The 22,928-nt window shown below is 49.2% G+C and overlaps 2 protein-coding genes across 5 annotated transcripts in view; one reads left to right on the top strand and one right to left on the bottom strand.

Annotated features, from left to right (window-relative positions):
* Positions 1 to 14,450, bottom strand: part of ARHGAP1 (Rho GTPase activating protein 1) — a 28,316-nt gene extending 13,866 nt beyond the window's left edge. Inside the window, exons 1-4 of one of the 4 annotated variants that reach the window (XM_051621747.1) lie at positions 14,400 to 14,450; positions 7,727 to 7,910; positions 6,856 to 6,948; positions 780 to 809 (exon numbers count right to left, since the gene is read on the bottom strand). In XM_051621747.1, coding sequence (XP_051477707.1) covers positions 780 to 809; positions 6,856 to 6,948; positions 7,727 to 7,865 — 262 coding nt within the window. In that variant the 5' untranslated portion in view covers positions 7,866 to 7,910; positions 14,400 to 14,450. Of the gene's footprint in view, positions 1 to 779; positions 810 to 6,855; positions 6,949 to 7,726; positions 11,878 to 14,399 lie in introns of those variants that run through there. The other 3 variants (XM_051621749.1, XM_051621745.1, XM_051621748.1) reach the window with 3 other exon arrangements.
* A 70-nt stretch (positions 14,451 to 14,520) lies between these two features.
* On the top strand, positions 14,521 to 19,412 carry ZNF408 (zinc finger protein 408). The gene is made up of 3 exons (XM_051621734.1): positions 14,521 to 14,793; positions 14,869 to 15,146; positions 15,531 to 19,412. The coding sequence occupies exons 1-3, from the start codon at positions 14,549 to 14,551 to the stop codon at positions 17,432 to 17,434; spliced, it is 2,427 nt and encodes an 808-aa protein (XP_051477694.1). The 5' UTR covers positions 14,521 to 14,548; the 3' UTR covers positions 17,435 to 19,412.
* Positions 19,413 to 22,928: the final 3,516 nt, after the last annotated feature.

Here is a 22,928-nt window from a genome sequence, read left to right as displayed (position 1 = left end):
CCTCAGAGCATGGCAAATGGGGGAGAAAAGGCCACGCAATGAGGCAGTGAGAATCAACATTTCCACGGCCTGTGCAAAGGTCTTGGCCTGCTGTTCAGAAACAGCAGAAAGAATATCCCACCAAAGGAAGTCTTCATCTACATTGAGAAGTGTGAAAGCACCAGGAGTCAAATTCCTAAGGCTTGGGACTGAAGTCCAGAAAGTATTAACAAATGCTCAGCAAGCACAGAGCAGTCTAGCACAGCTTCAGGCTAAAATAAGGAATGAGTTACCAAAACACAACATCTCTGAAGCCAAATGGAGAAGAAATAGATAACAATCGCTTTCAGCTGGAAAATCTAGTGTAAGTGCCAACTGCTCAGCACTTGAGCACAGCAGCAGATCATATGAAGGAACAGGAAGCAATCCTAGGACGAACTTCCAAAGTCCACATGACAAGGAGGTAAATCTGAGTTCAAACTGAACTAGTCCCAAGCAGGCCACCACCATGACAGAAGAGGAACAGGTTTTACACTCAGACCCAAGAGCCCCCAGAGTGCCTAAAGTAAAGCCCACATGCCAAATTTGGCTCGGATGATTCTGCTGCACCCGAGGCAGAGGTGCAGCCCTCAGATGATAATTTTCTGCAGCCTCTGGACTCCTGGAAAGTTGCCAGTGCAGCATAAGGCTGAGCAAAGTTTGGGCTTCCCTGAGACAGTCCAGCTACAGGCCACAATCATGCTAAAGAGATACCATGATCTACAGTACCAAATGTTAGTGTCATAAAAAAATCTACCTACCTGGTTGGGCCCCATCAAGTGCACCCTGGTCTGGAGGAACAGAAACAAAGTTATAGCAAGCCAAGCTTCACACTCTTTCCCAGAAAGTAATCTTGAGTATGAAGTCTCCAAATCTAGCCATATTGCCACTGGGATGCATTTAGTTGCTGTCTTGTTTCAGTCAAGCTCATTCTATTTCATCTTTCTCCCATACTCCTCTCCAAAGCAATCTATCCAACAGTTAAGAGGTGGCAGCAGCAACCACCGATTCCAGAATATCTGTCATGAATTCGGAACTAATTCTGCATAATCGCAGTTAAGTTTCTGGCCCTTCCTGTTACACTTCCCCAACCACCAAAATGGCAACTGCCATACTGCCACTTGAAAAAGGGTTAAGCACAACTAATTCTGAATGTCAAAGTCCTTTGACCAACTTCAGAAGTGTGAAGGTCCTTGAGAACAACTTCCCATCACAGAGAATGGCATCATACTGTAGGAATAACACATCCAACATACTGTTTTGCAATAAGCTAAATTTCACTAAGAAGCTGAAGATGGGAACAATTTATATCTTCAACACACCCACAGCTTTTTTAAAAAAATAAATCTGAAATATAAAAAAAAAATCTGACACCAAAAAACAAACACACACACACCTCTGGGCATGGAGGGGTCTACGAAGGCATTTATTGCCATTTCCAGCCCCTTTATTTCACTCCCACAGGTATATAGTCAACAGACCCATGTTGGGCCTATCAAGACAGGAGCCCAAGCAGAGCAGGGCTCTACAGAGAAACATGCCATTCTGTTAGTCTCCCTTAGAAACTTAGAATCCCTTAGAAACTCTCCATTCCCTTGATCTCATATGTCAAAACATCGTGCACAAGCTGGGCTTCCTTTGGATGGGCCCAATTCTACAGAATCATAGATTCATAGAATGGTTTGGGTTGGAAGGGACCTAGATCATCTAGTTCCAACTCCCCTGCAAGGGCAGGGACACCTTCCACTAGACCTGGCTGCACAAAGCCCTGTCCAACCTGGCCATGAACACTTCCAGGCATCCACAACCTCCCTGGGCAATCTGCTCCAGTGTCTCACCACCCTAACAGTAAAGAATTTTTTCCTAACATCTAAATTAAATCTACCCTCTTCCATTTTAAAACCATTACCCCATATCCTATCGCTACAAGCCCTGGTAAAATGTCCTTCCCCACCTTTCCTGTAGCCCCTTCAGATACTGGAAGGCTGCTATGAGGTCTCCCCAGAGCCTTCTCTTTTCCAAGCTGAACAACCCCAATTCTCTCAGCCTGTCTTCACAGGAGAGGTGCTCCAGCCCTCTGATCATCTTTGTAGGCCTCCTCTGGACCTGCTCCAAGAGCCCCATGTCCTTCCTGTGCTGAGGGCTTCAGAATTGGACACAGTACCCCAGGTGGGGTCTCACGAGTGTGGAGTAGAGAGGCAGGATCACCTCCCTCGACCCACTGGCCACGCTTCTTTTGATGCAGCCCAGGATACAGTTGGATTTCTGGACTGCAAGTGCACATTGCTGACTCATGTTGAGCTTTTCATTGACCAAGACCCCCCAAGTCCTTCTCCTCATGATGGTTCTCAATTCATTCTCTGCTCAACCTCTATTTGTGCTTCAGGTTGCCCAAGCAACTCATCATCCCATATGATACCAATATGAAGGGAAGGGAAGGGAAGGGAAGGGAAGGGAAGGGAAGGGAAGGGAAGGGAAGGGAAGGGAAGGGAAGGGAAGGGAAGGGAAGGGAAGGGAAGGGAAGGGAAAGGAAAAAGGCCCAACTGAACCAAAAAAGTAAAAGCCAGAAGCTACACTCCAAAGCAGCAGAAATGTAGGCACCCTGTATTAATGGAGCTAATAATAATGCACCATACTGGAAGGGAAAAGGACTGTTGTTATCAGAGGCCTCTGCTGAGCCCATTAGCCACCAAAGACACACTGTAACATACTTTCAACATCTCCACCTCTGCCTGCTTAGTGAAACAACAGCTACTGGTGCTCCAAGACTGATCTTACCTCTCCATGTCAATCATTAACAGCCCGGTAGGTTTAGTACCAGACTCACCACTGAAAAAATATTCACTGTTGAAACTGCAGTTTCAAACTGGTAACATATAAGAAGGTACATCCCCAGCTCTCCACCTTGCGTTCCCCCTTCAATCAGAGGTCTTAAGCACACCTGTATCACACCTTCTCTGTGGGAGCAGCCCTGCAAACTGCTAATTAATGGTGTGAGACACCATATTTCCCACAAAAACTAGCAGAAACATGCTGTGAGCTTCAGCAAAGCTTTTAAGTCACTGGGCAGGGACTACATAGCTGAAGTAAACAGTGATGGCCACTCTCCTGACAACTGCTACACTAAATTCTAGCCTCTAGAGCAGCAGACAGTTCATATGCCAATCTTGTGTTAAGCCTCAGGTTTTCTCACCCCAAAAGGAAGAAAGCCAATTATTGTGTAAAATGGGAATGCTGATGCAACATCCTAGCTATAGGTTTGCATATCGACCACAAAGGCAAGACCAATATTTTGGACAGGGCAGAAGAACAAGGAAGGAACATGTTGGCAGAGAGCTGTCAAGAACCCTGCTCTCCCCACATGGCCTCAGGTTTCCAGTAGGCACTGCCATCTCCAAAGTAGTCTTTCAGACTGTTATTAACTATCAGCCACATTCTTGCAATTCAGCCTCTGCTGAAATTCAAGGCCAAGATTATGTCACCCTACTCTGCCTCAACCCCAAAGGAGATGGAAGCAGCATCTGTGACATATAAGAATTAGTAGGAGGATACAGAAGCTCTTAAACTTTACAAATTTGGGATAGTTCCTCAAGAGCCTTGAACCAGAAGCCTGCATTTGCTCCAAATTTTATGTGATGTGAGCAAGAAAAAAAACCCTACACTTTGCAGAAGTGGTTTGTGTGGTAAAATTGAGCCACTTCTGCTCCAGCTTTTAGCCACATGTAAAGATGAATTTTTCTGGTATTATGCTCAAAAAAGGAGGAACTCGGAGTCACAAAGAGCACAACCATGCAGACAACTCTCCAGAGCCTGCATAAAACACACACCTTAAGGCAGATCTGAAAGGATGGGCAGAAGAATATAATCTCTCCTTCAGAAAAGCAGTGAATTCCAGAATCAAAGTAAGGTTTCCCAAAACTATAATATTGTGATTCAAACAATGCCATGGTAGTCCCTTGGAACTGTGGCCTGGATGCCTTTTATTGCCATCTTCCTGTGACACACAACTGCACAGGACAGCAATGACATTCCTTCTCCTTCCCCATAGACAGCCTCTTCCAGGAAGATCCCAGTCCCCAGAAGAGACAGGAGCATAGGGCACAAAGGAGAGCATCTCTGAAACTCCTGCACTATTTTTAAGTGAAAACCAAAACAAAATCCCTATTTTTCTGCAAAATGTTTTTCAATATTACTTTCCCTCTTTAGGCCAGATAGCCAGGATAGGCAAATCCAGCATACCTTGAACTGAAGCAGAAATTAAGGTCATCTAGAAAATCAATGCACTAACTTTTTGTCATCAAAACTAGGCTTTTAATAAGTTACTAATGCCGTGCACCCATCCCACAAGAAGCAATTACTTTTCTGACCACAAAGGATAATCCCTAGAATCATGGAGTTCAGGCCACGGATGGGAATCAGCCTTCTGCTTTTGTCTCAAAATAGCATCATCATCCCAGCATCTATTTCAGTAAGAAAAGTGTTTGCCATAGGCTTCTGCTCTGAAGTGCAGACCAGGGAAGGACGCAGAAGAGTGAGCTCATAAATCAGCAGAATAGATAAAACTACCCTTGATCTGCTGCCATTTGCTGCTATTTACAAGAGAACTGGGTTGGAGCTATTTTGTTTCAGACTCAGCATGCGAAGTGTTCACTGCACAAGCACAACTTGTCAGTAGAGCTAGATCCAAACAGTTCCATTTTAATCCTCCAGTGAAATTTTGATTCCCTAGAGTACTTTTAATAGGATTTTTCCAGATTTTCCCAGATTGTTCACTCAATCTGTCTGATTCTCCAACGAGTTAATGTAATTAATTATTGACCAAGAAAACTGAATAGACAGCTTCACCCCAGAGCCAAGATGACAACTCAGGCCCCTTTGATCAGCTTCAGAAATCCTACTTCTAGGAGATGAGAGACGAGACACCAGCAAGTCTCAAAACTCCATGGCAGAAAATCCCCTCTCCAGAGTTGTGCTACTAGTTCTTCAGATGCCAAGAAAGGCATTACAGCATGTTCTCTGTGTGGGGGACAGTCAGAGGCTTTCAGACAAAACAGCTATTGGTGAAAAGTGGCTAGAAGCAGCCAACAACAGAAGCTTCTCTGAGCTGCTTCTGCACAATGCAGAGACACAATAGGGGCACAGAGCTCACTCACAGATTTAAACCACAATGGAAAAGGGATCTCTTTCAGAATGCAGGCACTCTTTCCAGTCAGCCATCACACCACTCCAAAATCCTTTCAGGAAGTTAGATAATTCTACATTTGCTACCCTAGACAACTGTGAAATGGCTCCTTTCCAATAACCACTGAGACACACCTCCATTGGAGTGATACTTCACTCAGAGAGCCTGTGAAAAAAAAAAAATCATGTTACTTTGGAATAGAAATCCTGCAGAAAGACAGACCTAACTGTGGTTAGGTCAGGAGGCAGGCTCAAAGTATATCCTGGGTTTGGGCTGACATTCCAGTCTTATCAATGTCTCTGATCTAAACCCTCTGCTAAGTGCTTTGTCTGAAGTGAACAGTATCATTTAACTCACCAGCTCCCAGAGTCCAGAAACACCAGTTACCTCTGTCATCCGAATTCCAAATATTCTAGATATTATCACTGAAATAGTGGAGTCCACACCTCGGTCCCTTCCCAGTTTCAGCAGTAGAGGGAGACCAGAGTACAGACCCCTATCAATCCCAGTCCCAAAACTCCAGCCCCATGGAAAAGAAGGTTAGTAATACATTTGCAAATGAAAGCACTTGTGGCAAATCTACAAGACATAATGCCCCAAAAGCTAAACACATGGGCTGTCAACCTGAGCAGCCAGAGGCACAGAGGAGACAAAGCACAAGGTAGTTTTGAGTTTGCCATTATAATTTTGTTCCCCAAAAGGTGTAACAGAAAAGAATGCTGTCAGGTAAACTCTTACCAAGGCAAGTGCCTGAGAATCTTCCCCCTGTGGTCAAACCCTGCTGCAGAACAACTCTGAATCAGAAGGACACCAGCTTGTGCCCCTGCTTTGCTGCAAATTCACATGTAAGGCAGGGACTGAGGTACAAAGAAAGGACAACAGGAAGGGTAGGAGTTGGCTGTAGTTAATCAAAGACGAAGAGTGAATCAAGTCTCAACAGGCTGAAGAAGCACTTTTTCTTTTTTTAAACAAGGAATGCAAGACAAACTGGGATTAACCTTCCCTCAGACTTAACACAGCAACTTAAAAACCACCCTCAAAACTCCTTCTTATGGAGATCCCAGCAGTAAATCACCAGGTTTAGTGTAAGTAAAGTAATATGGATAAGACAACCATACAGAGAAAATCTGAATGCCTATGACCCTGAATGATCAGGTCTTTCCTTGTAGTGGGACATGGGCCATTCCTCCTATTTCAGATTTCTGTAAATGCTGTTTCTGGGCAGGATGGCAAGCTCTGGCCATTCACATATAATAGAGAGCTGCCAGATCTACTGTAGACCACTTAGTCAGCTGAGAACCTTGCAGCTGTACTGCACAATTAGGTAATTTATGTGGCATTATCATGCAAAAGCCATACCTTGTGCTTAGAATTTAGTCAAGGGCCATATCTAAACCAATTCAGCCAAAGCAACCAAGTCCCACTAATTGTGAAGCAAGCAAGAACCAAGAAGGAATCCAGGTTTCACCGTGGTCAATGGAAAATTGCTTATATCACAAACATTCAAGAAATTTGGTGCTCCTTTTCTTTACAATGCCAGCTGTCATTGCCACTTGGGCCTGGAGCATAGCAGGTGCCCCCAAAGCCCCATTAGAAAGACCTTTTCTCAGACCAACTGCAAAGACATCAAAGGAGAAAACAGAAGAAAACACTACCTGCTACTTCCACAATGTGGTGCCTGGCGATATCATAGTAGGGATCATTCCACTGCAAGTGAGTGATGGGCTCAGGAGAGCCTTTGGAGTCCTCTGCACAAAACACAAGGAACAAGAAATTAGAAGAAGGGATCTGAAGCTCCTTGCCGAGGGGTAAAATAGAGGCAGAGGGATGAGAAAAAATGGTTCTTCAACATGGGAGAGAATAATGCATGCACATGTTCACCTTAGAAACCCACTGCTGAAATTCTGAGGAGGCAAGAATAGTTATGACTTCAGAAGAGACCTGTCAATCCTATGAAGTTCAAACATGTCCCTTTTAAAAATTACTGTTCAGACATGTCACAAACATTCACAAAGACCAAAACCCATGTGCCAAGAGCACCATCATGGCTTTTTGGAGCAGGAGGATCTTAACATCATCTCATGACACATGGCGATCGTATACATCCTTGAGCTAGTGTCCCAGCCAATCTGGGCAGCAGTCCATAGCACAGGATTTCAGAGCAACAACTCAGATCTCCAGCCCCGCCTCCCACGAGGAAGTTCAAGACCCTTCCACTCAGGAAGGCCAAACTATCCTGCAAGAAACCGTAACAGAAGACAAACACAGACTTACAGCATGTCTGTATTGTCAGGATCAAAGTGCAGCGAGCCACAAGACTGAGAAGAATATATTTATATCAGTTGACTCTGAGATTTTTAGTGCTTTTCAATGGCAGGGCTAATTGACTTGGGTGTGGTGCAAGATTAATGTGTCTATAAAAGCTTTCAAATGGAGATTGGGCTCTCTGTATATACAGACATGACCACAATACTGCAGGATAAACAATTCATTTCTGGCCAAACCCCCAACAAGCAGGATACTTACCTGATTTAGGAAAAGCAGGAGCTTCATCTGCTGGCCAACTCCTATCATCTATGGAGGCCAGTTTCAGCTGGCTGAGGGACTGGTTGGTATCATCCAAGTTCAGGTCATCCTGAAGCTCTGAGAGTGGGTCTGTAGCCATGGTCCCCAAATACAGCGGTTTGTTTTGCAGAGTCTAGAACGAGGACTGGAGAGATTGCTAGGTGAGATACAGAGATCACAAGTTTACCTCCCCATAGAGGCTCTTCCTCTTCTCACTGATTTTCCCCAAATCCTCCCTTATCTTTACTTATCCAAAGATCATACTTCCCCTCCCCCTTAACACAGGCAGGATCTCCTCCTCCAGGCCAGGAACACTGACATATGTCAGGACATATGTCAGCTTCGTTTGTGGCAACTGGCCAGAAAGGCCATCAGGAGCCCTCTCAGCCAGCCTCTGCCTGACCACAGGTCTGTCTGGAGTAGTTTCTCTCCTGAAACAGGCACAGCAACAAGACGCTGAGGAAGGTGACAGGCTACACCAGCCCCTGGCTGATACTCTCACTGTACCAGCTCTGAGCTCCCCCTCCCTTCGAAGGGCTGGCACAAAGCCCAGCTGTTTCCACAGTTGGCCCAATGCTGGAAGCTTTCCCAGGAATCAACACCCCCTTCTAGCCATATGGGAGGGCCAGAGCTCTCAGCAGCACTGAAGTGGGTGCTTCCATGTGCTGGGATCTGAAAACAGAAGTGAACAGCTTCTTAAAACAGGATTTCATAGGCTGAGCTGGTAAGGGAGAACAATAGTCATGCATCCCTCATGTCTTCTCAGCATCACCCAGCAAATCCTTTCTCCAACATGACAGCAAGCAGCAAGCAATTCTCTCCTTAACACCATATTGCTTTTTACCAAGCATGCCATAATACTGAGGAGATGAAGAAATTAAAGGGGTTCAAGAAACAGACAGCTCTGTGTATCTGCTGTTGCTTGCAAATATTTCTCACTTTGACCTGAAGCAGAAGAGATGTCAAACTCAGGACTGAACTAGCACAGCATATGGCACCTGTACCAGTCCTTAGGGATGACCTCATAGGAAACATCTGTTATCCTCTAAAGTCAGAATCCTGCAAAGTCAGCATTCCTTGTATATGCAAGGAAACAGTAGAAAGGATAAGTACATAGATCTGGATTGTTCAATCAAACCACACGAACAGTAATTCAGAGGCCAACAGGCAGTAAGCCAAAAGGAACTGTAGCAAAACAAGATGACACTTTGCAGCAGCAAGACTCTCTGTAATGCTGTTTGCCAAGACAGGACTGTCCTTGTTTTGCATTACGAGGAGAGCAAAGGGTTCAAAGATTACCTGAGAAGGCACAACGTCTTTATGTGGAAAGATGATATTCAGAGTAGAGCTATTTCCTTTAGCAGAATGGAGAGGGGTAACAATGTTTTGCATCTTCCATCCCTAGAGCTGGAATGTGTGTATTTATCCAGAGAAGATTATGAAACAGTTACTTGGATGTGGGCGCACAGAACAGAAACTGTGAGAGAATGAGCATCAGAAGGCATCACCTCTGTGCTAGGGGCAAACGCTCATGACCAAGTTTGGGGATGCATTTTGAGAGTACAGGAAATTGCACATTCAGTGTATCTCTCTGGATCGCTCCATGCTTCCTGTCCTCCCTTACCAGTTTACAACCAGTTTTTACCTCTCTGGGGCTCCCAAAAGGCTGGTAGCTGTTGCTAAGCAAATGAAATTAGATTCCAGAAATATGAAAGAGCAAAACATATTGTGGGCATCAGATCACCAAGACAGCATGGCAAACATACATGGTCCAATCACTATAGCCAGGCAGAGACCCAGAGACCCCAGCTCTCCACTCAGGGCTGCAAAAGATGTCTGACCTCCCTGATCTGAAAGGGACAAGGAGAAAGAAACTGGGCTCTCTTGCACCATGAGCTCATGCTGGAACCACGCAGCAGCAGAGCCAAGGGACAAGGACTCCCCACCCCTAGCAGCTGATCAGATTTCTATGGTAACGACAGGCACTAACTGCTATGAGTCAGTGTGCTTAAAGCATTCCCTGCTGCAGCTCAGCAGCCCCATGACCCAGCATCCCATGCTGAAGAAGCATCCACAGCCCCCCAGGTCAGCCCCTCAGCATTCCCAGATCTCAGGGACTTCTTGGCCCTGGGGAAATAGAGGACCTATGTTCCACTGCTGCCAACCACTGAGATGCCTTTCATGTGAGATTCCTGGGGATGCCCTGCAGCAAGTGTCCCCAAAGAGCAGTTCCAAAGCACTTAGGGACCAAATCCAAATCTTCCCACAGAGCAGTGATGGTACTACCACAGGGCCAGCAAGACACCAAGTGTCCTCACTCGTCCCTACGCAGATCACAGTTTGGTTTCACAGTCAACTTGCAGTGCTTGATATCAGAAGCAGAAGAGCTCGTTACTAGACAGCACTGGGGGATTTCTCCTTAGGCATAAAATAAATCCTAGGGTGGCACTACATGGAAGAAGGAAGTTGTTAGTAGGATCCTTACAGTCCCACACTGGAAAAGAGCCTAGTGCTCTTGCCAAAACCCTCCTTACCCCTTGGAGAGGCAGACCAGACTCCTCACATACCCCATGTGCCTTTCACAGCCAGGCAGGCAGCTCCATTCTTTGGCTCTAGTTTAGTGCTCCATGGCAGAAATGTAAGTGGAAGGAGGACCCAGAGCAGAAGACCTTTAGATTTCAGGTCCTTAGAATCATAGAATCATAGGGGTTGGAAGGACCTCTGAAGATCATCAAGTCCAACCCCCCTGCTGCAGCAGGAACACCCAGGGCAGATCACACAGGAACACATACAAACAGGTCTTGAAAGTCTCCAGGGAAGACTTCACAACCTCTCTGGGCAACCTGTTCCAGGGCTCCATCGCCCTCACAGTAAAGAAGTTTTTCCTCATGTTGAGGTGGAGCTTCCTGTGCTGTAACTTGGTGCTGTTTCCCCTTGTTCTATCACAGGGCACCAATGAAAAGAGACTGGCCCATTCTTGACATCCACCCTTCAGATATTTGTAGATATTAATAAAGTCCCTCTCTGTCTTCTCCAGACTAAACAGCCCCAGGTCTCTTAGCCTCTCCTCATATGACAGATCTTCCATTCCCTTAATCATCCTTGTAGCCCTCTGTTGGACTCTCTCCAGTATATCCCTGTTCCTCTTAAACTGGGGAGCCCAGAACTGGACCCAAGACTCAAGATGTGGTCTTACCAGGGCAGAATAGAGGGGGAGGAAAACCTCCCTTGACGTGCTGGTCACACTGTTCTTAATACATCCCAAGATACTATTGGCTCTCTTGGCCACAAGGGCACATTGCTGTCCCATGGATAACTGGTTGTCCACGAGGACCCCAAGGTCCTTCTCCATGGGGCTGCTTTCTAGCAGGTCAACCCCTAATCTATATCGGTGCATGGTGTTTTTTCTCCCCAGGTGCAGGACTCTACACTTATTCTTGTTGAATCTCATTAGGTTCCTCTCTGCCCAGCTCTCCAGCCTGTCTAGATCTCGCTGAATGGCTGCAGAGCCTTCAAGTGTATCAGGTCATTAACGTACTGACCCCTGGGGAACACCACTACTCACAGGTCTCCAACTGGACTCTGCACTGTTGATCACAACCCTCTGGGCTCTGTTGTTTAGACAGTCCCCGATCCATCTCACTGTCCGCTCTTCTAACTCACACTTCCTGAGCTTATCCACAAGGATATTATGGGAGACAGTGCCAAAAGCCTTACTGAAGTCAAGGAAGACAACATCCACTGTTCTCCCTGCATCTATCCATTCTGTCACATCATCATAGAAGTCTATCAGACTAGTCAGATATGATTTCCCCTTGGTGAATCCATGCTGGCTACTTCTGATAACTTTCTTTTCTTCCGTGCTTAGAGATGACCCCCAGAACGAGCTGCTCCACCATCTTTCCAGAGATGGAGGCGAGGCTGACCGGTCTGCAGTTACTCAGGTCCTGTTTCTTGACCATCTTGAAGACTGGAGTGTCCTTAGCTATCCTCCAGTCCTCAGGCACCTCTCTTGTTTTCCAGGACTTTTCAAAGATGATGGAGAGCATTCTAACAATGTTTTCTGCCAGCTCCCTCAGCACACATAGGTGTATCCCATCAGAGCCCATTAATTTTTTTATTATTATTATTATTATTATTATTATTATTATTATTATTATTATTATTATTATTATTATTATTATTAATTAATATTACGAATCCGACTGTAGCTCCCATAGAACTCTAGAAGGCTTTTGCAGAATCTTCCCCAGCCCTTTCCCAAAAGTGCAAAAGACAAAAGCACAGGGTCTAGCATCAGGTAACCCTAGAACAGTTTAGAGAAATATAATCCTCTAAACACCTGGGAATTAGCAGGAACTGAGGAGAGACCTGGTATTGGGATGTAAGAAACTACCTGGCAATCTCAATATAAGGGTATACATTTTACTTCCCAACAGGGCAGCTACATGAGATTTTTCCTTGTGTACTCAAAAATGATCCATAAGCAGGACCTGTCATTGAAGAGAAAGTCCATTCTGTATCAGAGGAAGGGTGAAACAGTTGTCAAAACAGCAGCATTTCACCAGACATAACACAATATAAAAACTCCATTTGTTTTAGATCAATGTCATTACCAGATGCAAGTATAGCCAATCACAACCTAAGAAAAATTAAGTACCTAGATTTAGAAAGTAAAAAGCCTAGTCAAACATTTAAAAACTAAAGAATCACAGTTGACATCAGAAGCATTTACTTACTGCCAGGCTCTAAAGCACCAATTGTTTCCATTTTTCCAAGCATTGGTTGGAATATTGGTTGACCAGAACACTTGCTATCTAATTAAAATGTACATGCTTATTAACAGGGAGATGGGCTGTAGAGCAGCACATTCTGCTGAAGGAGAGAAACCTCAGCCATGTAGAATACTTTTTTTTTTTTTTTTTTTTTTTTTTACACAGATTCTAAGCTGGAGACTCTTTATAGAAGATCCCAACAAAATTTACCCAGGGAAGATTGTTCACTTGTATCTATGAAGCCTTGGTAACTGCTGTTCAAACAGAATATTTTTTTTCTGCAATTCCAGTTTCATTACTTTGCCATAATTTATTTCTAAGCTGCACCTACTCAGCACTTTCCTTCTCCTGTTTTTCTTCCAGATGTACTACTAATTCAGAAGTAAATGTACATATCAAAATATGTCCACACATGTATTACCGCACCCTGGACCTGCACTTACAATAAAGGAATACAAAAGCCAAGTGGCCTCTTCTTCACTGCCCAATTAACAAGCAATGCTCAGACCTGAAGGAATCCCAGTTCTGGGGTGACTGTACCATTTTTCTGACTCTGCTGCCATCTGCACCTCCTCCCAGTTCTGCTTTGTTTGCACAAGTGGCTGTTTTTCTTTACGTGTCAATCAAGTCCCTGCACTTTGCTATAGTCTTAACATCAAGTAATGCAAAAAAGGCAGCAGCTACTCAGCAACAGACCTTCAAGGTCCTAAGTCACGTGAAGGAGACCCAGGACTGAGACTCACTGCGAAAGTCCAGCCCAAGTCTTCCTTCACATCAAGACTGACAATATCACCAAGAGCATCACTACCCTGAAAGACCTGAAGGGTCGAGTCAGCCCAGCTTTGGTGTAATGTGACCAACTCACTCAGAACAGACGTGCTACTGCCTGGGGTAACTCCCTGGCCCTTCACTACTGCAGCAGCTTTTTAAATGAGCAGCCTTCCTTAGTCATCTCAAACCCTGTGCTGAAGGCTGAAAATCCATCCCAGCTAGTAATCAACCTCCTCTTAGCGGCTCTCTGCAGGGCCTGAGAGCAGAAGTGCGGCGCTCAGCTTCCTCTCTCGGAGATGCACCAAGCTCAGATGCTGCCCTCAGTGCTGTGCAAGATCCACCCGTCACATGCGGAGCACGTGAGAAAACGGAGGCATGGGCAGCCCTTCGGATGCTGCACCTCTCCGTTCCCATACGTTCCCCCGTTCCCTACAGACTGAGCTCCGGCGACAACCCAGAGCCGACTTCACGAAACAAATAAGAGACTCTTTACACTGTTAAAAGAAAAACCCAGGTTCGTGCTCCCGGCACAACGCAGGGACATTTAACAGACGCTGGTGTCGGGCACCACAAGGGGCGGCAGGTCACTCCCGCCTCTGCCGCAGCTCTCCCGCCGGCCGGTGCCCGCCGCGGCGCGGGGGACGGCCGGGACAGGGCAGCAGCACGGCCCGCAGCCCGGCGCGGCCCCGCGCCCCCGTCCCGGCAGCCAGCTGCTCCGCGGCCGCCGAGCCCTCGTTCTCCCCGCCCGGGTGCCCGCGGCTCTTCCCGCCGCAGCCTCCCGCGGGACGGTCAGCGAGATCCCAGGCCCGGCCCTTCCCGCAGGAATGCCCGCCTCCCCGCGCGGGACGAGCCCGGCGGCCCCCGCGCTCGGCAACACCTGAGCGGGAGAGTCGGGGGCTGCGGGCCCTGCTCCGGCCGGCCCGCCCGCCCAGCCTCAGCCCCGCCGGCAGGCCCCTTCCCCGCCCCGCCCGGCGGCGCCAGGCCAGGCCGCCGTGTCCCCGCGACCCGCCCCGGGCCCCGCTGCCGCCCCTGCCGCGCGAAGGGCCCGACCGCGCTCCCGGGCACCGCACCCCGCCCGCCGCCCGTACCTGCCGCCGCCACCCGGCCCGCCCGCCTGTCAACACCCCGCAGCATCCGCCTCCCGCCGGAAGCGCGGCCCGTCGCCAGGGGAACGCCGCCCCGCCCCCCGCCGGGCGCCGTCCGGCCGCGCCCGCCCCGCCCCGCCCCGTTCCGCGGCATGGAGCGGCCCGGCGGCGGCGCGGCCCCCGCGGGCGGCAGCGGCCCGGGGCCCGGGGGGCTGCCCAGGGCCCCCTGCCCGGCGCTGCGGAGCCTGCCGCCCGGGCTGGCGCTGGGGCCGTCGCTGTCCGGACTGTCCGCGCAGGCCGTGGGCGTGTGGTGCGTGGGCCGGGCCCTCCCGGCCGGCTTGCTGCTGGGGCCGCCCGGCGGGGCCCGGCAGGCGGCGGCGGGGCCGGGCTGGAGCGGGTGAGTAGCGGGAGCGGCGCGGGCGGCGGCGGCGGGGCGGGCGGCCGTGCCTGACGCGGCGGCCGTGCCTTGCAGCCTGGTGCAGCGCAGCCCGAAGGAGGCGGAGGCCAACGTGGTGCTGGGCCGGGCGGACGGCCGGCTGCGGCTGCGGCGGCCCGTGGCGGCGGGCGCGGAGCTGCTCTACTGGCCCGAGGAGGCCCGCGGGGCCGCGGCGGAGGAGCGGCGGTCGGAAGGCGAGGGGATAGCGGCGCCGCGGGAGGCCGGGCCCGGCGGGCGGCCCTCGGCCGGCGCGGAGGCCGCGGCCCGGGGAGACGGGGCCCCTCCCGGCGGGACGGCAGCGGAGCCCCTGGCAGGTGGGTGCCGGGTCCCGGAGCGCTCAGCTCCGGTCTGTGCTGTCCCTGGCAGCGGTGTGCCCCGCGGCCGCTGACCCGCCCTGGCGCCGCTCTGCAGAGCTGCCAGCCGGAAAAGGGCTGCCCTGGTCTGTGCCAGTCGTGATGTCTCTTAGAAATGCTGCCTGTACCGGACTAGAAATGCTGCACGGCCAGGGAAGAAAGAACTGAGGTTTCCCCCACGTCCCCTGGTTTGAAAGAAGTAATGGTTTTCTTGCTAGGGCCCCAGAGTTGCTGGCTGGCAGAGTATCACTACCCAAGGTTCGTGATCCTCTGATGCTGCAGCGATTGTGTCATGTAACGATAGCCAGCATTTCCTTCTTTGATGATACTTTTGTGTTTGTGCAGGAGATCTCAACATCTCCAAGCTGGCAGCTGAGGAAACTGCAGTCCTTGATGTCCCTAGTGAGTTTAGGAGGCCAGTGACCAAGTGTCTCCACAGGCTTCAAGAAGAGGGAAGCACAGCTTCTGAGCATGAGCTGTGGCAAGCCAAAGTGCTGAGGACTGAGGATCTGCACCTCGAGACCATTTCAACCAATAAGGCCACTGGCAAGTGCAAGGAAGAGTTTGATGAGGGTGTGGATTGCAGCTTCTCAGCAGAAGGGGTGGAGATGGGACATAAAGAGGCATGTCGAGGAGACCTGGATCTGTCGTCTCCCTCAAATGGAGTTCAACTCAGTGCTCACTGGGTTGGCAAGCCGTGCAAGGTGCATGCTGTGGCCAGCCAGCGCCAGCGGTGCCTGCGGGACGGTGGTGGCAGGACAGCTGGGCAGGAGCACCAGCAGCCCAGTCCTCCTGACGAAGGAAGAGTAGGGACTTGTGAGAAAGACAGCAAAGACTCCAAACTGGTGTCCCCAGGGCATGGGGAAAATGGGGCACTGGAGGGGTCTGGGGGGCCACAGGAGTATACAGAGCTGGTGGAGGGTCATTCTGGCAGCCCAGGCCCCCCACCTACAGCTGTGTCCCAGAAGGAGAGGACCAAACGCAGGTACCGCTGCGGGGAGTGTGGCAAAGCCTTCCTGCAGCTCTGCCACCTCAAGAAGCACCACTTTGTCCACTCTGGCCACAAGCCCTTCCTTTGCACAGAGTGCGGCAAGAGCTACAGTTCAGAGGAGAGCTTCAAGGCCCACCTGTTGGCCCACCAGGGCGTGCGGCCCTTTCAGTGCAGCCAGTGCGACAAGGCTTACCGCACCAAGCGAGACCTGCAGGAGCACCAGGTCCTGCACACCGGCCAGCGCCCCTTCACCTGCGAGCACTGTGGCAAGGCCTTCGCGCGCCGGCCCTCTCTCCGCGTTCACAGGAAGACCCACCAGGCCGCGGGGACGGACCCGGCTGCTCCCAAGGGATGCCAGTGTGCCATATGTGGGCGCCACCTGGCCAACCCCAGCTCCTTGCGCAGCCATGTGCGCCTGCACACGGGAGAGCGCCCGTACGCCTGTCCCTGCTGCGGGAAGGGCTTCCGACAGCAGAGCAACTTGCGCGAGCACCTGCGGCTGCACACGGGTGAGAGGCCCCACAAGTGCCGCTTCTGCGGCGACGCCTTCCCCAAGCTGCCAGAGCTGCGGAGACATCTCATCTCCCACACGGGTGAGGCCCACCTGTGCACTGTCTGTGGCAAAGCGCTGCGGGACCCCCACACGCTGCGTGCCCATGAGCGCTTGCACACGGGCGAGCGCCCGTTCCGCTGCGAGCAGTGCGGCAAGTCCTACACCCTGGCCACGAAGCTGCGGCGCCACCAGAAGTCCCACCTGGCTGACAAACCCTACAGGTGCGAGCGCTGTGGCATAGGCTACAGCCTTCCCCAGAGCCTCGCGCGCCATGTGCTCACCCACAGAGTGGAGAAGGACCCTGAGGAGCTCGGCACTGTGGTGGCCTCGCTTGCCGTGGACCTACCCCAGGCAGCAAAGAAAAAGCCTCAGAGGAAGGGCCACCAGGAGGAGGTTGCAACAGAGCCCACCCTGCTGATGGTGGAGGTGCCGGGGCCAGCAAACGAGGCTGAGCTGGTGATCACAGCCACTGATGGCTGCATTGCTACTTACCGGTCTCAGGGCAGCCCCCCGGATCCTGGGGCACACGGGAGGCCTGCAGAGCATTTTCCTTCAGCAAAGGACATCTTTGAAATCACCATCTCTGAGCATGAGGACAAATGCCTTATAGTGCAGGATGAGGACTCACCAAGTGACATGGTCATCATCCAGGAGGTGGGCTTTGGAGCAGTGGCAAAAGTGGTGGAGGTTGAGACTGGGACTTGACTATCCCCGCCTGTCCTGGCCGATACTCTGTATGCATTACAGTGGCATTAAAAAACCCAGCAAAAAACCTAAGTTTCTTGTCTCTCTCTAGCAACAGCAAGGCCCTGTGGCTCAGCCCCAGGCAGAACTGGCAGGCTTGGAGGTATCTGCCTCTGTGGATCTGGGTCTGTTTGGTGGCTGCCCCTCGGAGCTGTGAGCCTCCATGTGGCACACGTGCTGGGTCTGGCACAGGGGAGGCAGTCACTTCTTGGAGAGGACACCCATAGCATCAATGAGCAGCGTTTCTGCTCTGCATCTGTTATGCTGTCAAGGGGTGACAGTGCTCCATGGGGAAGGAAGGAAAAGTGAAAGTGATGGCTTTGAACAGCACCTTCCTTTTTCTCTATTTGTTGCTATTCCAGCACTTTCCTGGGCTTTTACTCTTGGAGCTCAGCAGCACTTAGGATCATTTGAAGGTGATGCTGATGCCAGACATTACTGGGAAGCAGCTTCCAAGTTGTTTACAAGATGTCTCTGTTGTGGGTTTTTCAAAGAGCATTTTTCACAATTAGCTAAAGCAAAGTCCTGCCTTGGAGCCAGGGCTGAATGTTTCTTCTCCACTGCCACCCCTTTTCCTTGCTGTGATCTTCCTGGCCTCTGGTGACTGGATGGTCTGTATGAGGACATGAAAGGATAGCTTCACGTCTCACTGTGCAAATTGTACCATACAGTGCAATTTCCACTGTTGCCAGGTGGGAGGCTCCTCACCTCTCCAGGTAAGGTTCCAACAGTTCTCAGTGTGATCAGAAGATTTTGCCTTTCCCCTTGACAATCAAGTTGGGTTCATTCATGTGTTTCCTTTGTTCTTTTTCTCACATTCTTGCTTCCTCTCTTCTGCTTCTTTCCTGGTGCTGCACCACCGCAGCTACACCCCATATTCCCACCGCTCCATCTTTAGTGCTCATCTGCCAGCTTGAGGCATGCTGAAGGAAACTGGTCCCATTTCAGGAAAGAAGGGCACAGATCCCAGTGCCACATGAACGCGGCCTTATAGGAAGACACCAACAATACCAGCCCTAACAGAGTTTTTCAGGCTTGCCCACCCTGCACTCCCTTTTCACGTGTTATGCCAACATAGCTTTCATTTGCTGCCTCTTCAGTTTCAGCTGTTCTTGGTCTCCATCTCGCCCCTCTGTAATGTCTGTATTTGCCCAGATAAGTTTTGTTTAGGGGTCTAAATTCTCTGGGCTTTCTCTACCCACTGCACAAGAGGAGGATATAGTGTCACTGAGGCATTTTCAAATAGCACAGATCCCTTTTGGGGTGCTATGAACACAGTGATGTGACAATCTGAAAAGCTTTGCTTTGTAGTTTCTACTCTCAACCTTTTCCATAAACTTTTACAAGCAGTTTATAGACAAGGTGCTAGAGTCAGACCCATGACACTTTGATGTGAAGTGAGGGTGGAAGGGGAATTCAGCTAATAAACCTTTGGGTGTCCTTAATTTTAGGTATTTTCTCAGTCTTTGCCCTGGGTGCTTGGAGAGGTACCAGTGGGAGCACAGGCGTAGGAGGGGGGCTTGCATTCAAAGCTGCTGTGCTTCCTACTGCTCTCCCTTTGGTGCCTACCCTGACTCTTGCAGTTTTCAAATATTGACACAGCTGCAAAGTGTTCTCGCTGGAGCTGGGCTCATGGTTTGTGTTTGAAGCATGTGCCCTCTGTCACAGCACAACTTGTGCGTGAGAGAAGAGGGATCAACTGGGGGAAGGGATGGGGAGAATCCAGGCTCCTGTTGCTCAATCTGCTGACCTGTAACTACCTTCTTTATTCTGAGATAATAGAGAGAAAAACTACAAATTAATAGGTCCTCACAGAAACATGACTGACATCTGCCTGGTGCTGTACAACTTGGTGTTTGCAGGATCTGAAGGGGTGTATGATTATCTAGTGCTATACCCTTTCTCATGTTATGTCCAATAAATGGTATTTCAATTAATACGTACGGGCTCTGAAGGTCTTTTTTTACTGGGATCTATAACAAATACTTGCACCAGTGCATTACATTTGGTATAGTTGGCAGGATCCTGGTGAGAAATGCCTTACTGGAAGAAGGATAGTGAGGAAAATGATAGGTGCCTGCCTGGTCCCATATGCTGGCATGGGAAGCAGTAACACAGTATGCTGCATTATCATGCAGATAATCATTATGCTTCAGCCAGCAGACATATGGATCACCTGGCTGGCTGAAGATCTTGTGCACCTGTGACACTTAAAATTTTCAGGCAGCAAGCACACAGGTTTCCAGACTTCCACCATGCTGGCAGGGCTTCATAAGGGCTTTGTGGTGCTGCTGCAATACTCCAGGGTGACAAGTGCACATGTCTGTGAGATGCTTGGGGTCCATCATGCTGGCAGGGCCTCACCAGGTATTGGGCTTGCACATAAACTTAAGTGTTACACTTAAGCCTCTCACCATGGCCAGATTTCAGCCTTTGGCCAACTCGTAAACTTGCTTCAACCTGACCAAGGTGTTTGACTGGAAAGGTGGTAGCAGGCTGCGAGGGAAGGGGATGATTCTTTGGGTCCTCAAGTCCCCTTGCTTGGCGGCTCCTCTGTCCTTAGGGTCAGGGGAACCTGTGTATGAAGGGATGGGGGATTAATTCCTTGTGATTATACCCAAAGTGTTCCAATTGGTGATCAAACTCTGTAACTTACCTCAAGAAAACGCTCAGAAACGCCCCAACTATAGAATCAGCAAACTGTATCCACCATAGAGCAGACAAAGGCCCAAGGAAACAGGCCAAGGCCAAACCCTCTGCTCCCTGGAAGTTGGGAAGATAGTAACATAGGAAATAACTGCCAAGGCTTTCTTCACTTAAAAAGAAGAGTCAACTCATAGAGGGAAAGTGATCAAAACTCCCAGCAGTGTTGAAAGCCATAACTCTGGGAGGGTAAAGGCATGAATCTTAACTCTCTTACCCTAAGAAAGAGAATAGCATCCATCACTCCTGGGGTGGGTGAAGGCAGAAAGAAAATGAAATTATAAGAAGTTGCTTACAGGAACAGTGAACAGATGGAAGAGTCAAATGTTTGAGAGGTGGCAGTCAAAGGCCCTAGAGAAGTGACAGCTTATGCACCTGCCCTGCTGCAGAGGCTAAGCATAATAATGGGGGAAACGGACAGGAGCCCTAGAAGCACATTACAGAACAAAAAAAAAAAGGCAGTAATATAAAGAGCCAGCATCTCCAATTACTAATATTATTGTAGGATACCAAAAAGGGCTGGAAAACGTAGATGTAGATGTAGAGAAAATCTCCAATTATAAAGAAAAAACAATGTAAAAAACCAGTTGAAACTGAAGTGATCTATGTAAAGAAAATATCAGCAGTTACAGTGAACAACCTAATGGCCCTGGCAGACGGGTTTGTCCTGTTTCACAGAGGGAAAGAACAGCAACTGGAAAAGAAGCAGCCAGACATGGTGACTGTTTGGTTTCAGTAAGGTGTTTTTTTTAAAACAAGTGCTGAAGCAACAGAATGAATGTAGGAACCAGAGCAGAGGTAATATTAGAGAAAGATGGCATAGCTAAGTATTAGAGGGCATTCATACTTTTCTAGTAATCAAGCTTAACTGCTGTAATTTAGTGTTGTTTAAAGTTAACCTCATATAATGCATGATACCATGAAAGATACCAACACTTTTCCTTTAAAGGAAAGAGAAGAAGATGAAAAAAAAAAGGTATAAATATAACAATGTTGACTTCAGCTGCATTGTAAAGGCTGCCTGGTTATTATAAAGCAGCACAGAGGCATGCAGAAATAAAAAAAAAAAAAAAAAGTTACTGAGAATATTGGAAGCTCTTAAAAAGTGAGGTACTCTGATGATCCATGAAACAAGTTGAGATGAGAATGTCCAGGCCAGTGTTGCACGTATCACTTGGCTGCAGGACAAACTTCGCCAGCTAACCCTAACTGGGGAGCCTACAGTTTGCATCTGCTTGGCACCTGGTGATGATGGCACCACTGTGACCTTGCCTTGATCTTCGAGTGAAGCAGAATATTTTGATGTGTACACCCTTTGAACAGCAGAAATTACAAATAGAATTTTTTACTGTTGAGAAAATCCCATAAAAACTTCAGCACAGATACTATCTCTGCAGCATGGCATGGGCTGATGCTGTTACTTGGTGTTCCCACCATCTGAAGGGCCACAAGATTATCAAATGTTATTTCATTTTGCCTTCTGCGGTTATCCCCCACAAATGGTATTTTAATCAATATGTTACAGAGTCCTTTCTTATTGGTATCCATAATGAAGGCTTGCACAGGTGTATTACACCTCCGTAAAACACAGCAGCATCTCTCTGTCTCATCACTACAACTACGGGGTGGGCAGCAGTCTTCCTGTGGCTCTGTTTCTTCCCTCCATTCACAGCCATGTGGACTCACTTAATTACGCCTGGTGAAAGCAGCCCTGAGGTCACTTGTCCTACCTGCAGTGTGAGACCCAAACCCAATTATTGTATAGACAGTAAAGAAACTGTCCTTGCTGCTATCGTCTTCTTGTCAGCTGAGCAGAGGTCTCTGCTTGCCAGCTGGGCTAGCACAAACGTGGGACTGCTGGTGGAGCACTGGTTGTGGCTGCTGTGTGGGATGGCAGCAGCTCTGATTTCACCACTCTTCCAAAACCTGTTTGTGCTCTGAAGCCTCTTTCCTCTCCCTGCCTACGTGCTTCTCCTAAATGCTGCTTTCCCTAGTGAAGTAACATGGGGTGTTTCTAGGGTTGTGCCTAACCCTGGGTACACACACTCCTCCACCCAGGTCACCTCCATTCAGGTCATGCCAGCCATTCCTACAGGTGTCTCTCCAAAATCCAGGGGTGTGTGTGGGTGAGAAAAGGAGATACTCTTAGATGAGGGAGGTAGCCTCTGCAACTGCTCTTTGTACCAGTGGCCACACAGTCATTCCTCAGCCACCCTAATGCTAATATTTGCACTCCTTCAATGGAGATAAACATTACAGATGTATCTGCTGCATGGAGGCACAGCACAAAACATGCTCCCTTGCTGGCAGAAAGCACTTCTGTGCCATGTGGCAGTTCCTGAGACTACCCCCACCCTGCCCTGCTTTCTGCTGGTTCCTCACTCTGCCAGTTTTCTGATTGCTATAGGAATCATTAGAGCTTTCCCAGCTCTGGTAGTCCAGTTCTTGACTTACTAGCTGGTGTCATGACATTCAGACTGTTCCTGCTTCCCTGTTCCTGGAAGCTTTTGTTTTCCTGACTAGTTTTGGATGTGCTAGCTCATTGCTTGCCAGAGCTTCTTTATCCTTTTGGATGTACTTTTGTATGTTCCACTGCTGTGGGAATAAAAAGGGGAGCCCAAACTTCTTGCTGCTTCATCCTCCTCCACTCATCTGGGAATTGTAATGCAGTGGGAAGTATGCACCGCCAATGGCATTGCTGGCCTAACTGGGAGGAAAATTTAAATTCCACATGGAATTTGGCACAGGCACC

Source organism: Apus apus, chromosome 5 (assembly GCF_020740795.1).
Source record: "Apus apus isolate bApuApu2 chromosome 5, bApuApu2.pri.cur, whole genome shotgun sequence".
NCBI classification, from domain to species: domain Eukaryota; kingdom Metazoa; phylum Chordata; class Aves; order Apodiformes; family Apodidae; genus Apus; species Apus apus.
The sequence above is the reverse complement of the archived record's forward strand: the minus strand, read 5'-3'. Positions and strand labels throughout refer to the sequence as shown.

Excerpts from the sequence above, each read along its gene's own strand:
- ZNF408 (XM_051621734.1), top strand. The coding sequence starts at position 14,549 with ATGGAGCGGCCCGGCGGCGGCGCGGCCCCCGCGGGCGGCAGCGGCCCG. Across the intron at positions 14,794-14,868 it reads GCGGGGCCGGGCTGGAGCGG|CCTGGTGCAGCGCAGCCCGA; the intron begins GTGAGTAGCGGG and ends CGTGCCTTGCAG. Across the intron at positions 15,147-15,530 it reads GGCAGCGGAGCCCCTGGCAG|GAGATCTCAACATCTCCAAG; the intron begins GTGGGTGCCGGG and ends GTGTTTGTGCAG.